Here is a 16,402-nt window from a genome sequence, read left to right as displayed (position 1 = left end):
TACTATGCCCTATTTGAGTTCCTGAGCCACAGGATCTGTGAATATAATGGGTTGTTTCAAGCCATTATGTTTTGGAATAATTTGGTATATAATGAAAGTTAGGGAAAAAGGTGTAATAAGGATTGTTTAAATTTTTTTTTCATGAATCATAGGGGCTATGTTATGGCAATAGGAGATGCATTTTCATACTGACTTGTGTTTATAAAGACATCTACCAAATAAAGAGAATAGAGTAAAATGCTTGTATAATCATTAGAAATCTCTTTATCAAAAATATTTTATTATAACTGCTTTTGCCTTGAATAGCTTGCATAATTATCTCATATTTCTTTTATTTTCAGAATACCTAGTACAGGGCATGGCACGTGGTAGAAGCTCAGTACATATTTGAGTATTCTTTTTTTAAATTGGCTTTTCCATTCATGTGGTGGATGCCACAAAATAGAGCCAGAAATTGAAAGGTAAAGCTTACAGAAAAATGGTTTCTACATTTGGAAATTATTAAGATACCTCTTTAATGGAGTAGATAATTTTTTCAGGTATTAACTAAGGTATCATCTACATCTCTCCCCATTACAAAAGTGTCACTGAGCTATAATTACACTGATTTTCCATCTTTGTTTGAAAAAAGCCTTATACTATCTGAAAGGAGATCAACTGTGAGCATACTAATCTAATTTGCAATCAGAATAAAGAGAAAACATTTCTGAGTACTCAATATTAGGACAAAAGCAAATTTTACTTTTAAGTTCAATTGAATTTATATGCAAGGTTAATATGCAGTAAGGAGAAAGATGGTTCAGTCCCTTTGAATATTGTGTGTGATTTTCCTTTGACAGTATTCTTTAAACTATATCATGCTCATTCATTAAGGTATATTAGCTGTACTGTAAGTATTGTTGGCAGGCTTATTCTAAGGCAACAGCAACCTTAATTAAGAAACTCTTGATCAGACTCCTAGTTAATATTTGAATCATCTTGAAACTATTCTAAGTAGTTCTCTTTTTCTTTTTCATGAATAACTGTGACTATGTTACAGAAGAAGCAAGTGAGTAGGTTAAAACGGGGAAGATGTTGCTTTTATTGTGTCTATGGATAAGTTAAAACTGTGATAGTCAATTAATTGGTCAAACACATTATTCTTGGTCATTCAACTTCCAAGTTGATGCCTGCAATTAGTGACGCTTTACCTATGTCTAATAAGGTTAGGGTTGTAAATCAAGTAAAACTGGAGTTGGGCAGAAAACCTCCTTATCCCTTCTTGTTTACTATAAGATAAATAGTAGAGATCAATCAACTCGCTATTACACACCTGGCATCATACCCCAAGAGAGTCAACTTTTGATTGTTGTAGTGACAACATGATGAATCTCAGTATGAAATGTCAGTCACACCTCATTACTTTATCTCATCCTTTTGCCCAGCTTTTTGAAGGCAGTCTTTCCTCTAGACGCATTTGCTGTTTTGACAGCTTACATTCATGCCGACATTTGAGGACTACTCTTTCCTCTCCTCTTAGAAATAGCACTTATGCCATAAAGCATGTGGCGAATTACTTTTTTGAATTGCTACTACTATCTCATTTAAGTGTTTTTATCAGATCTTGATATTTTTCAAAGAACTTTGGAAGCTTTCTCTCTCTCTCACACATACACACGAACATTCCTTCACATTTCACTTAAGCAATACTCTGAGAGAAAAGTAAACTGTTTCCCTGTTTAAAGTTTTAGTAAAATGTGCTTAAATTAATTCTGCAGTGCTGGTGAAAAGGAAAAATAAAAACACAGAAACAAGGGCTTTGATTTAGCATATTCTTTTAGTGTTGAAGAATAATTTGCAATTAAGCATCTTAAAAGAAACTAATTCTGCTAAGCACTGTTATCAAGAATGATTCTCATTAATTGCCAACAGCACTATAGATTTAAACCCTTTCTTCTAGAATGAACAAAAGACCGTGAGTATTAAAAAAAAAAAAAAAGGGATGCATGCAATCTGTCCTCAAATATCTTTCACTTGTTTACATGGATTTTAAAAGGTAAGGAAATGGAAGAGAGTTTACTAAAAAGGCTGCAAAATTGCCTCACTCTGCTGGTAATAACTATGTTTATTGCAATAGTAATATAAGTTGCACTTGCTTAAAAAATTAGTCATTCACTTGTGGATCTTATCTGAACTCACTGTGCCATGCTTGAATTCCTGGATTTATGAGAGTCATTGGAATGCATAGTATCTCATAAAACTATCACAACTAAAAATGCCCCCCCCTTGCTCAAAATTCTATTTTCTTTTCACAACTTGCATAGAATTCCTTTCTGTATTTATTATATTAATCCATAGATCTGTAATGAAAATAGAGAAATGGTTTTACTTAAAATATCAGCTTTTGGCATATTAAGAAAGTAATATTCAATAAACCAAGTCCCCAACTATTGATACAGAGTTCCTTCTTTTCAGCACCATTCTTTTTTAGGAGATGGCAGTGGACCAAAAAAATAAAATGAAATGAAATGGGAGGTGGGGAGAGAGAGAGAGAGAGAAGGAGCAGATAGCAGCTAAGATTACAAATTTTGCTTGGTGAAAATGATGATGAGAATATGTTGTGTTAACTCAAATATTAGAGTTTTATTATGTTTTCTGGAAATAACCATAGGGTAATATTACTAGATGGCCTCAAATTAAATAATAAGTATCCTTTAAGGGGAAAAAGAAAACATTACTTGCATACATAACATTAGGATGGTAGCCCAAATTTTGAGAGACATAAGAAATATAATTGCTCTATATGATTCTGACTTCATAACTTCTGCAGTATAAATCAGTTTAGTTACAAGAAAGATGTCTCAATTGTGTTGAGCTTTTAAAAACAACTTTAAAGTCAAAAATGGTATACTTCATGATCTTTTTCTATGTCTAGGAATATAATAGGTCTGTAGTAAATGTTCTAATATGAATATTATCAGAGGCTCAAAATATTTTTTAGAAGATCTCATGACTTCGTGCTTGATTAAACAGCATTAGGATTTAACTTCGCTTTCTTTGCTAAGCTCTCCCTGAGTTTTTATGTATTATAATTTTTAATTAGCCCAAATCTTGTTGTAAACAACAGCTCCAGTGCATAATCCCTTCTCTTAACATACTTGTATGTCTTCAATCTGGTGGGAAGGCTTTCAGTGCCAGGTGGGAAACAAAGCTGTGTGTAAGCTTCTCCCACTGGCCCAGCAGCCACAGGCTCTGTTCAGGTGGCCAGGGAAGAAACACATTCTGTAAGGTTAAGGCCTGTCAAAAGCTTCTGAACTGCCTTTCCTCAGTTCATGTTTGAATGCACTCAGGGCTGCTTTACCCAGTGCAGTGCTTAAACAGTCCCATGATGCCATTCATTTATCATTAAGACAAGGATGGGTCTAATAGTTATATGGATATCTATTTTTATGAGGCAGGGAAAAGTTATGTATGTTTACTTAAATGATGAAAGTTGAGCCTCCTTAATTCACAGTGATGTATTTCTTTACTAAGGAGTATAAGACAAAGTTGAATGAATATATCCCCAAGCCACACCCTCAATAAATTGGCATAGACAGTATTTTAAAACATACTAACTCTGTTATAATAGTTGTGGGGTATATAAATTGTAGTTGGAGAGTTCAAGATTTGTGAAGCGAGGGTATATTCATTAAGAGTTAATTACACTGAGATTGATTTGTTTGGAAAATTAATAAAATCTAATGATAGCTTTGTCCTAAAACTTTGAATATAAAATATGTTTTATGCTCTTTAATAAAATGAATTAGGCTAATAAAATGTGCACATAAATATTCTCATGGTAAAATTGCTCAGAATTTCCATGGTGTGCTTTCAATTTTACATGCACATAAGGCATTGTTGATTAATGCAAAGCATAAGCTCACTCTAGTCAATTTAGTATTTGAGGCAGTCTCTCCAGCTGATTCAAATGCCTCATAGCTGAGTCAATCAATTATGCATAAGATGACCATTCATATGATTAAATATCATCATTGTGCTGCAACTAATTTTGTCATTTCTTAAAATTAGGGCCTAAGTTAACTGTCAGTCATTTAGAATGATGCCTTGCCTGTTATCTGTACTACTTGGTGACAGTGGTTCTGAACCAGGGATGATTTCACTCTCCCTACCCCCAGTGGTCATTTAAAAATGTCCGGAGAAATTTTTGTCACGTGGGATTTGTGGGGAGAGGGGTGCTATTGGCATGTAGTGGCATATAGTGGGTAGTGGCATATAGTGGGTAGAGGCATATAGTGGGTAGAAGCCTGTGATGCACAGGACCACTCCTGACAACAAAGAATTATCCAGCCCAAAATATCAAGAGTGCCACTATTGAGAAACGGTGGCCCACAGCAAGCATTACTTTGTGGAAGGAAACCTGTTATTTACAGGGTGACTTTTCTGAATCTCCATTTCATTATTTGCAAGATGAAGCTAGGAATTACCCCACAGGGTGTTTGGGCAAATTTTAGTAACAATTATAATAATCAATTCTTTGTTTCTTGTTTCTCAAATATTCTAGGCATAGTCTCACATCAGAACATCAAGGGTTAACTTTTCCCTCTGTGTGGAATGCACTTCTCACAGATTTTGTTAGGTCTTCCCTCCTCAGCCAATTCATGTTTTGTGCAAACATAACTGTCTTAAAGCGGCCTCCCGTGATTTGCTCATTGACAATTGTGATCTACCCCTCTTGCCTCCTACAGTCCCTGTCCTCTTTCCTCTTTTCTTACTTTTTCTCTATAGACCTCATTACCACCTGGGGAAAAATATGTTTTTTTCTTTTTAAATCCCAGCACTTAGCAACTTAGCACAGGACCTGGAATATACTTTTGCTTAAAATTCAATAAATTAAGGTACTGTGGAGTGCCTCCTCTATCGGGCATTGTATAGCACTAGGAAGGGAAAAAAAACCCCTCCTTCTTCTTATGGAGCTTACATTTTAGTGGGGAGTCATAAAATAAACACTTCAGTGTGGCTTCCAGCTCATCTACCGCTCTCTGCAAGACAGATTCTACAACATGGCATTCATGTTGTAGAATCTGTTGGAATCATTGCAGTAGTGTTCAATGGTTGATTAACTCTTCTTTCTAGAAACCCTCTCTTAGCTTCTATAAAACCAAACTTTTTTGTGGACACTCTTTCTCTTACTTTTCTGGACATTCCCTAGATGTACAAATTTCTGAAATCTGGCACTCATAATTAAATCTTACTACAGCACTTCATCTAATGATATCCAAGGTCCAGTTGGTATTGAAAGTCTACTGTATAATTGTATTCTTCCTAGCACAGACAAATGTAAAAACTATTACCTACCACATGTAGTATTTCATTTTTAAATTAAAAATACTTTGAGAGTAATGTCCTAAGGAAATAGATGTAAGAATATGACTATTTTCACTTATTCATGCTATACATATTTTTTTATGTTGAAAAGATTTTCTTTAGAGCTCAGAAAATGATCAGCAGATGAACAGCATCTGAAAGCTTGTTGTATGTGATTCTCTGCTAAGTTATAGATGACCCACAAAAACACTAACTTTGAGTATTGAATATATAATTCCTCTCTGCTAATAATCTAGTTGAGAAAATTACATATACATACCTATTCATGCCTATTTACCTAAATACACACATACATAGCACAAGTAAAGACAAAAGCAATACTATATATTAGCATGGTTTGTAACACTGCATTTGATGTGTGCAATATGGATATGTATGTATCCGCATGCCAGTTAAGCATGCTTTATTAGAAAAAACATAGACGTTAGAATATAGATTTGAATCCCAGTTCACTTCCTGCTAACTGTGTGACTTAGGGCAAGTCTTTTAGCTTCTCTGAGTGTTGATTTTCTCATCTGTAAAATAATAATTCTTACTTTCAAGGGTTCAGAGATGAGAGACAAAGTATGTTTGACATCTAGAAGATTTTGAAAAACTGTGGCTGCTATTTTTAGTATATAACATAAAAATACCACCCTGAACAGCATAGGAAGTATCAGTTTATAATTGCTTTATTTTTATAATTTGCTTGCTTTTTAATTAACTATCACTAGTTCATTCCCACAATAAGCTATGCAGAAAAACTGAAAACATTCCTTTAAACATGGCCAAATATGTTATTTACTCTATTATTTCCATTTGTATTATTGGGGAGCTCTCTCCTTAAAGTCTTCTATGCTTCAACCTAGACTTGTTCTTAACAAGTCTCATCCTATGTTTTCTTTTGCCGTCACCCTGGGAATCCCTTCCACCTCTCTTCTGGGACTGAGACTTATATTTTCTTGATCCCATGTTGTCTTGCTTTCTCAGTTTACCTTGTTTTAGTGGAACATGTTCACCAGTAGCTTTGTCAAAAGAGGGCAATGGAGACATACTTTTGGAGAGCTTGCAGTTCTGAAAATGCTTTAAAAAATTCACACAATTAATGCATAATGAGAATATGAAGTATTGAATTGAAGATTTTCATTCAGAATTTTTAAGACATTGATTGACTATCACTATTGGTCTTAAGATATCTGATGTGTTCTAGTTCTTATTCCTCTATGCATGATATATATTTTTTCTCTCTGAAAACTATTAGGGTCCTCTATTTATAGCTGAGACTTAAAATTACGGGATAATTTGTATTGGTGGATGGCTTTTATTATTGGTATTTTTTCCTTGGTAATTTTTCTCTCTTTCAAGTTCTCTTTTCTTGGAAATTTTATTAGAATAGTTGATCTCGTGATATTAGTTTATCCTGTGATATTCCTAGTTTTTCCTTCCCATTTTCTTTGTTTAATCTTTTTTTTCTGGATCATGTCATCAAATGTATCTTCCAAACATCTACTGATATTAAAAAATTAAGTAATTTTATGTTTAAGTACCAAGATCTTATCTTTTTTATGATTCTGTTTTTAAACCTTCCCTTCTTATCTCATGTGCACAGTATCTTCTCTCATCTCTTTAATAATATCAATTGTAGTTTGTTTTTGTTTTTTCTTTTTGAGGTTGCTCTTCTTTCTGTATGGCTATTTCCCTTGAGTTCATTTTCTTTTTCAGTTTCTTTTGGTCTCTGTCTTTCATATTGGAGCCTCCATCAAATATTTGGTGACCCTCAGCTCAGCTCTCTTTATGTTTAAGAGTGAAGTATTAAGGATACCCTCAATGTTAGGTGACTTTGTCAGCTGGTTGGCTTCTCTGTTCATTGATAGAGTCTTTCACCATCCAGATACTCTTGGCAGCCATTTTCTTGGAGACAACAAATATCAGCCTCTGAAGATCTTTTTTCTTGGGTCAGTTTCTTCTGAAAGAATCCTTTAATCTCCCTTTCGGGGTTATAAGCCTGGCTGCTAGCATCCTGATAACAACTAGGGTAAGATGGGCTCCCCATTCAACCTGTAGACTGTCACTTAATTCCTGTTTTTAGAATGGAAACTCGTAAGCTATGGCTGATGTCTTTCATAACAGATACTAGAGTCTGTGGTTCAGTTTCTTCAAAGAATAAGCTTGCTGCTGCACAGTAGAAGTAACAGCATGCTGTGTGGATGGGGAGACTAAGTATGTTCAAGTGATGATTTGGTGCATTTTGTTGCTTTCCTAAGCCACTGTATTTAAAATATACTACCTGAAACACACTGTTCAGAGAAACATTAAATAAAAGAAAAAGGAGAAAAAAGCATTTAGCAATATTCCCAAGGTAATGGGGCATGAAAGATTCTGGCTGGAGGCCTAAGACTGATGGCTGAACTGACGACTTCTCTAATCATTAATGCTACATGGCTATGGTGCCAGGATGCAATGATCTTTGGACCATTGATTAGAATTTTCCCCTTGGTTGGATTGAACTGAAAATAGAGATAATACAATAGCAACTCAATGATCTTATGAAATAAATAAATGATCCTATGCCAATGGGGAAAACAAACAGAACCTCTGAATAGTGAACAAAATGGGAAAATAAGCTCTCAAAATAAGCAATTTCAATGTATATTTCAAGAAAACATTTCTGTCACCAAACCAGATGTATAATCAATCACTGAGCTGAAGCTTTTTTAGAAGACTGAGCTCTTGATTGTATTATAAGGCTTGATTTTCTTTCTATTATGAGGGAAAGAAAAACTGGAGAGCCTCAGAAAATCTGCACTGCCTCTTGACACTGAGGAGAATAACCAAAGTCAAGTCTCTGATCCCAAAGAAGAAAGATACTTTCACTCTAAAGGTCATGGATTTGAAAATTTATTGTCTTCTTCTGTTGTGCTTAAAATTGTCAATCTAGCTGTTTTTTGCGTTGTTTGTTTGTTTTATTTTGTTTTTTATTGAGGACATGAATTTAACACTTAAACCTTTGCATTCATGTTAATTAATATGTCTCTTAGTAAGTCTTTAAGGTGGACCAAGTACAATTGTGATATTTTTATTATAGAGGAGGAGGCTAAGACAAGTGTTAAGTAATTCACTCAAGATAGAGCTAGAAAAGAACCCTAGACATGTTTAGTATAGTTGTACAGTATTTTATGTAGCTTGATTTTGGAATAACTTTGAACATTAAAAGTGATAGAATTTGCAATGAAAATACAAAATGAGCTCCCCTTCTAATTTCTTCCACTGTAATCCCAGTACTGACTTCCTCTGTATGCCCAAGAGATGACAAAACCTTATTGATAGGATATTAGAAGAGCTGTATTTAAAAGAAAGAAAGTTTTCTAATTAAAGGTAAAAACACTGGATCATAAATGACCCTGAGATAGCATGCTTATGAGATCCCAGCAAAGGTTAATATTTAGGTATAAGAATTATGATTAGATTAGATTAGATTTATACCTGACACAATTTATGCCTAATCTAATAATTCAAATAGAATCATGTCCGAGAAGAAGCTACTCTAGGAGAACATTCAGATGTAACAAAGCTAAAGATTCTTATGGGAGAGAAACTCCAGTGGTATCGTGGCCATATGAACAATCTGGATATCTAGGGAAGATGTGTTTAGGGAAATGGTTTTCAGCTCCTCTAACATTATCACTGGTATTGCCCCATTTTCTTAAAATATTTTCTCTGTATTTGATTTCAAATACAAATGCAATTAATGCTCATCTGTTTCTGCTTCTTTTTGATTAGCTTGTTAAATAAAGCCGAGTTCTGATAATCCCTTTAATGTTTGTGACCAGCAATCAAAAAATAATGTGGGAGTTTTTTTGTTCATCCTGTTTCAGTTCATTTAGCTCTCCTATCAGCTCTTTAATTTGACATCTCATGAAGAAACGAATGAAATTCTTTATTCAGTTTCATTTACATTGTATATAAATGGAACTTTCCTTAGCTCCCATATTATTTATCCTATTAAGTCAATGATGAGGAAAGAAATTTATTTGTCTGGTAATTTAGTTTAGATACATATTGTTTGGGATTTTTATATGTGATAAATATTTTATATCAAAGCTTGTAGCTGTCTATGGTTGGAGGATGCTACAGCTATCTGCACATCTGCAGAATGGTTCTCCCATCATTTGCCTCATTTTTCTCGCAACAGTGGTGTTGCCTATTGCAGGGGGTCACAAGTTAGATTTCTTAGGAAACAGACTCTGAGGCAGAGATTTGCAAGAAGTTTATTGTTCAGAATAGGGGATTAAAAGAAGCACTATTGAGCAGGGGAGCTCATTTGCTGGGATGTCTCCTCTGAGTTATCTGAAATTAAGGAAAGGAGGAAAGCTTTTATGCCCTACAGTGGCCAGTCATTAAGATTCAGGCTGCCCCAGGAAGAGAAATTTACCCTGGGTGAGGTGTCCTCTTCGGCTGTGGCTGAACTCAGGTGAGAACTCTCAGCTTCTAATACTCCCAGTAGCTGGGAGAATGAATGTTTCAGTCCTGGGAGTGGGGCAAATAATCTGCACGGCTCACCAGAGCATGTGCTACCATCCATTCCTTGTGCTGTGCAGCTCCATGTGCATCATGTAAGTTCTTGGAGAGTTCCTTCAGGATTTTGGTGTGCCACTTTTCCTGGGAAGCACACAGAAGGAAAAGTGATCAGATAAACTGCAGACCGTCTAGCTACACCCCACTGCAGTTTGTTCTGAAGCTGCAAATGATAGTCTTTGTCTCCCTCCTCTATCACCCGTTATAGATTCCCCTCACTCTTTCTGCCGTCTCTGCTGATCTACATGTCTTAACTAGTGAGATGACACAGAATTTTACATTTATGGGATCGGAGCCACTGATCACTATGATCTGCTTAAGCCATGGCTGCTGCATTTGACTACTTATTGACAAAGTTGGGCAAGCATCATTGCAAGGGATCCCTTAGACGCCAAACATATTTTTCTTTGCCCTGCCTCCTGCTGACGGTCAGCATCAATTAACCTTTCTAAATGGCGACTCCTTTCCTTGCCTGGTGGCCTTTTGGCATGAAGATCTTGAGAAAAACATGTTGCAGCCATAGCTTAAAATATAATGGGAAACTCAGTGTCCTTTTGTGGAAGTGTTCACTCTCTGTAAACCTGGACCCCTAAGCAACCAACAGAACTCAGTTTCAGGGATGATAAGCAAAAATAACTCAAGTGGATCCCTAGAAGTGTTGGTAAATGGAGCCATTTGTATTTTTATTTCTTTGTTTCTGGACCCATGTATTCTACCTTAAAGGGACACAACACCATGTTATAGGTCATTGATTTAGTGTGTTTACCACATTTTAGAACTATGTACTCTATCCTTTTAGGATATCATCTCTGAGGTGGTGTTTCAACTGTACTTTCCATAGAATGTTTCATTGTTCTACCAGGCCAGCAGCTTCTGGTTGACGTACTATGTGATGGAATCATTGGATTCTATGGTCAGTGGCTACCACCGCATATCTTTTGCTATAGATTGCTCTTATGCAATATTATATGAGATCCTGTGTCAGTGGATAAAATACTGTGTAAATCCTTGAATAGTGATACCAGCTGAGGTCCTATGAGCATAATAGGCAAACCCTTACTTTGAATATGTGTGTGTTAATTTTAGTTAAGGTGAATAACTGCCCTGTACAGGTTGAAGGGGCCCAGTGGAATCAAACTGCCATCAAACTGCTGGTTGGACTCCTCAAAAGACGTTGCCATTTGCAGAGCTGAGCTTAAGTCTCTGTTGTTTGAAAGCTGAACATCTGGTAGCAGCATTAGCTTGAATAAACTTCTGTGGTCCCCAGACTAGTGTAGTAGACCCAGGCAGAGCCTTTGTCCCTGTCACCATACTGTTCTGTTTATCTGTCCATTGCTCCATTCATGGTCAAATTATAGTCTGTCTGACATCAACTAGCTGGCTCCATCAGAGATCTTCACAATTGTTCCCAGGGATTTGTTCATATGCTTCTTCCTTGGACCTTCTTATGCCTGATCTACCAATACTTCTCCTTCTAAGCACTTGACTAAAGGACCAGATCATTATCCACTCCTCTAGGATACATAACAATTCTACCACAGGCTACTTCTCTTTCCACAAAGCGTAGATTATTCGGAGCACCACCCAAACTTCTTCCATTGAGAAAATGTATCTGAACCAAATCTCATCCCTGAACCAAATGTTGTCTTCTTCTTCCTCCATCAGCTGCATTAGGTATCCCCATATGGTCATAGGCATGAGCTGAAGGAAAGGTACTGCTTCAAGAGTGGAGGCTCACGAGGATCTGGACCACTTAATCACCCTACTTACTTATGCCTGCACCTCTTGGTGACCCTGTTCATGTCTGATCTGTTGTTTCCCTTGAACTTGTAACTTGATGTGTCTGACAGAATACAACACTTGATGAGCAATTTGGGCTTCATGGTCACTTGATGTCCCATGGTTAAGTGCTTCATTTTTTTCAAGACCCAGTAGCTCCCAAGAAGCTGTTTTTCAAAAAGTTTGTCATTCTCCACTGTGAGAGACCCTATATCCTGAACCCTATGGGTTTATGTTGTGATTCTTTTATGGGAGTTTGCCATAAAGTCAAAACTCTATCCTTTCTAGCTCTATGTTCCACACGTTAGACCTGCTGCAGAGACCTTTTCTGCTCTGGGTGCTGTAAAGCTGGAAGCCTTTCTTATTATTTGTAGTATAGGTTGGAGAAGCATTCCCAAATGAGAAATATGCTGCCTCTAGTATCTGAAGAGACTTAGCAAGTATTGTCCTTTCATAATGGTGCGAGGTTTCCTTTGAATCTGGCATAACATTTTAAATTTGTTATTTAATATTCTAAAGTAAAAAATTGATTTAAAATTGTTACTATACATTTTGCTGTTCATCTTTATATCATGTAATGCTGGTTTTAAAAGTGAATGTAAGGGCATTTACTCATATGCAGAATCATCAAAATGACATAATTAGCATTTTATAACTCATACATGCATATACATTTTATTCTTACCAGCATAGCAGAAATGCTCCATAAAACTAATTCAACTATTTTTATTTCACTTCTTGATATGCACACATTCTACCAACACTCTACCTTCAAGTTACTGATGAGTAAGGAAGGACTGAAGGAAAAGGAACGTAGGTTGCTCTATCTTCCTAAGTCATTTTCAGCATTAGTGGTTGGCTAATACAGGCAAGTAACAAGCGTAAGAAAGGATGTGATAGGATTCCCGGGTCATTTGTGTTTCTTGGAATGTAACTGCCTTCTTTCTGAGTTCAGTTCTTTCTGAGCAAGTTCTGGTTAGGTTGGAAAGTGTGGCCCTTCAGGGACTCTGCTTACCTAGTCATAAGTGTAACACGATAGTACTCACTCTGAGTCTCACTGAATTCTCAAGCTTCATGGGTCTGCCAGAATTCTATTGTCACGGAGCATTACAACGCTATGCAAATGGAATAGCAAGACTAGGAGGGCACACAGATTGTGCATATCCAATCTGCTCACATACAGGCTCTTTTGTTACATCAGACTTCACTTGCAAATCACAAGTTCAATGACAGAATTATTAAGAATTTCAAGATGGTAACAGCAGAGCACTGAACCAAGGACAGGGCCCTTCTGAGTGATGAGGAAGATCACAGGCCCATGAAGCTTGCCCTGCCCATAGGTCATTTTTGGGAAAATTTGGGGAAGTTATTACACAGCCACTTGCTGCAGTGTTGTGGGGTCCTTCCTCTTCAGGACCTGGCTTCTCTTTAGGCCACTGGTTTCCAGATCTGAGATTTGGCTCAGATCCTGAAACTGAACAATATACTGTGACATTTTATTGAGATGGCTGCTCTTATATTCCAAATCATCCATTCCTGATTTTTTAAATTTATTTTGTTATTACAGATGATAAATGACCTTTGTTGTCTGCCCAGTTATCTTGCCCCTAAGAACTCCATAGCTTTCTGCAGGTTAGGATCCCCTGGCTGCCACTCTGATTGTGCCGTTTATTATAATAATTGTGCACACATTCCTTCTAATAGCTAACTATTGACACTTAGTCTCTTGGGATCCTATAATCCCTATTGCTATCAAGGAACCCAGTTTTATAAGAACATTTCAACCATTCATCCTGTCCTACAAAAGATAGCCACCACTGAGCTTCTCAGTGATGTTGCTGCCCTTCTCATCAGTGTATACCATATCACTGGTAAATTGAGTGTCCTCTGGTATCTCACATGTAACATAGTCGTCTGCTGCCTTCATAGCATATCCCGCTAGCATGCCCACATCTCTGAACTTTTTATTCCCCCTTTCACTATCTTTCACAAGAGTTCCAGCACTTCTGTTTCACATAATATGAGCCATCACTTTCTGAAGCTTCTAAGAGCCATCCTAGTAGTATGTGATCATTGTTTTCTGGGTCCTAACTAGGGTGTGAAATTCTGTATAATAGAAGAGTACCCCAATATAAACTGTGGTTTTTTTTTTTTTAAATCCAAACTTAATGTTTTCATCTCTCCTTGATTCTGCACTCTTAGGATTCAGTGTCATGCATCTTCTACAGAGTCCTACTCGTACATACTGGTTAACTTCTGTAGCTTCTTTGAGGCTGGTTTCTTTCTGCTTTAATAGACCCGGCACTTTCCTGGACAGGTTATATTGGGACATATTGGTGACCAGAAGAGCAGGTGGCAATAAATTTTGATGAAGTCTGTATTTTCTTACAAGGAAAACTTGTTTGCATCATATTTGGGAAGTGAGATACTTCTGAAGGTCAAAAAATGCATTTGAATCTAAGTTTTCAAATGTATCAACACAGATATCTCTATTCCAAGTCCCAGGATTTCACTCCCTCCTAATCAAGGCTGTCACCTTGACATAGAAGATCTTTCATAATTGAGAATCCAACCTGCTATCAAGCCTTTTTAAATGTTAAGATATGACCTCATCCTCAGCTTCATCAGTGCTTCAGCTGTGGGAGATGAGAGTCTCTTTATACGCTGCCAAGGTTTTCAAGCTTAATGTTTAATTGGTGATTAATCAACCTCAATCCTGCATTGTTTTTCTCCAGCACATTGAATAACCCATTTAATTCTATAATCCTTGAAATTACTACCTCAGCCTGAAACATTGCACCTGCCAGTGAATTTCCTCCCACCTGTGAACGTTTTAACAATCACACCACCACAGCCTCCAGGGACTATTAGTGTTCCACATACCATCAGTAATGGTTCCTCACTGCCAGCCAGTCGGAGGGCCGTTCAGCTCCAGTATCTCCTTTCAGTACCTGTTTTCCTTGAACCCTTTTTGGCACCAAGTTTATAGGTCAGCTTCCTGGGGAAAGAGAAACCGATGTGGAGATTTGCATGCAGGAAAGGTGTTAGTGACTACTTTTGAAATCAACATCTAGGAACATTGAAAGAGACAGAAAAAAAGTTAAAGGAGGAAGTTCAACTCTGATGCAATTGCAACAGAAGTGTCAGCTGATACCATGCCAAGGTCTAGAGCTCAGCGAGCCTCCCACAATTGTTCCAATATGAGCAGGGGTCTTCACTGACCATTCATTGGATGTGGCCTGCCCTTGAGGAGTGGTCCTGACCTTAGACAAGGCAGCTGTCTTCAACATAGGGAAATCCCAAGCTAAGAGGCTGCCCAGACTTCCTGCAGCTGGGGAATTAGTGCTCCAGTTCGGGAAGGTTAAGCATGGAGTCAATGTGAGCTGTGTCACATAACATTCACTGCCTAGGGTTCCAAAAAACTATTCTGGGGAATGTCATCAAGAAAAGATTCTAACCAATTCTGATGTTCTTTAGTTTATTTGTTTGGTCATTTGTAAGAATGAAATGTATAAAGTGAAGTGAAGATCTGATATTACTTTCCAGAAAACCTAATTTAGAAAGACCAAATTATTTAGATTCTCAAATATCAGTACTTTTTGCATAGTAAAGCAATGGTACTATCTACACAGCCTTAAGTACTAATGTAAAGCCAACGATGGTCTGAAGCTATAATTGTCTTACTAACTTAAATAACAAGATTTGCCTTGTTTAATTTCTCTTAATGACCTCACTGTATTAGCCAGTAAATTAGAGTTTCTAGCTTGGTAGGCAAATCGACTTGGCCCCAAACAGTCAATTTACTTTGGCATTTAGAGATAGTTTTTGAGCACTTCAGCTTGTCTTTCAAAAAAATTTTTTTTAAATACAATGTACTAGGTTTAACCTATATTAAGCCATTTTTAAATTTTATTTTTTATTTACATGAAGTAAAATTCACTCTTTTTGGTGTACATTTCTACTAGTTTTCAAAAATATATAGTCATGTAATCAGCACCACAAGAAAGAACTCTTGGATCACCTTCAAAAAATTCTTTTATGCAAAAGGGGGTCATGCTATGCCCCCCCTCTTTTGTGATCGAGTCCTGTTTATTTTAGTAGCGTAAACGGAAGAACTAGGAAGGAATGATGAGAACACCAGCCCCCTTGACAGGGCCAGATCTAGCACAGGCCGTGTGTGTGTGTGTGTATGTGTGTGTGTGTGTGTGTGTGATCAAGGCCAACCCACCAGCCCTGACCAGTCTTTTCTTGTGAGGAGAGGATGGGAGGACAGCCTGAGCAGAAGTGTATCTTCCACGAAGGTGCGGTGGTGTAAGTTGGCCCTGGGTCCCCCTGGACCAGGTGACGAAAGCCAGAGGGCCCACAACACCCTTGGCCAAGAGCATCCCAGGTGCAAAGTGCCTGGTACAAAGTCACATTCTGGAGGAGAATCCATGGTGCCCACAAGTCACCAGGAAGGCCCTAGGTGTTCGAAAACAACCTGCAGTAGACCCTCTGGCCTGCACGTACCCATTTCCACCAGCCCCAGTCATGTCTGTAGAGCCCTCAAGGAGGGGGCATCCAAGGCAGCCAGACTTCTCTGGGCCCTCTGTTTCCTTTACCTTTAATGCTTAGTAAACACTAGTATAGTCTCCATTTCTAAGTGTTGTTTTTTCCAAGCAGTCATATATATGGGCTCATACAATATGTAGAATTTTGAGTC

General features: G+C 37.2%; 1 protein-coding gene across 1 annotated transcript in view; it reads right to left on the bottom strand.

Annotated features, from left to right (window-relative positions):
- Positions 1-14,032, bottom strand: part of LOC114901360 (akirin-1-like) — a 125,975-nt gene extending 111,943 nt beyond the window's left edge. The window contains 4 exon segments of the mRNA XM_029233062.1: positions 6,342-6,429; positions 9,907-10,005; positions 13,562-13,706; positions 13,947-14,032. Coding sequence (XP_029088895.1) covers positions 6,342-6,429; positions 9,907-10,005; positions 13,562-13,706; positions 13,947-14,032 — 418 coding nt within the window.
- Between the last annotated feature and the right edge of the window lie 2,370 nt (positions 14,033-16,402).

This window comes from Monodon monoceros, unplaced genomic scaffold, assembly GCF_005190385.1.
Source record: "Monodon monoceros isolate NGI ecotype Baffin Bay Population unplaced genomic scaffold, NGI_Narwhal_1 Super_Scaffold_2, whole genome shotgun sequence".
Lineage (NCBI taxonomy): Eukaryota > Metazoa > Chordata > Mammalia > Artiodactyla > Monodontidae > Monodon > Monodon monoceros.
Note: the sequence above shows the minus strand (reverse complement) of the source record. Positions and strands in the feature narration are given on the sequence as shown.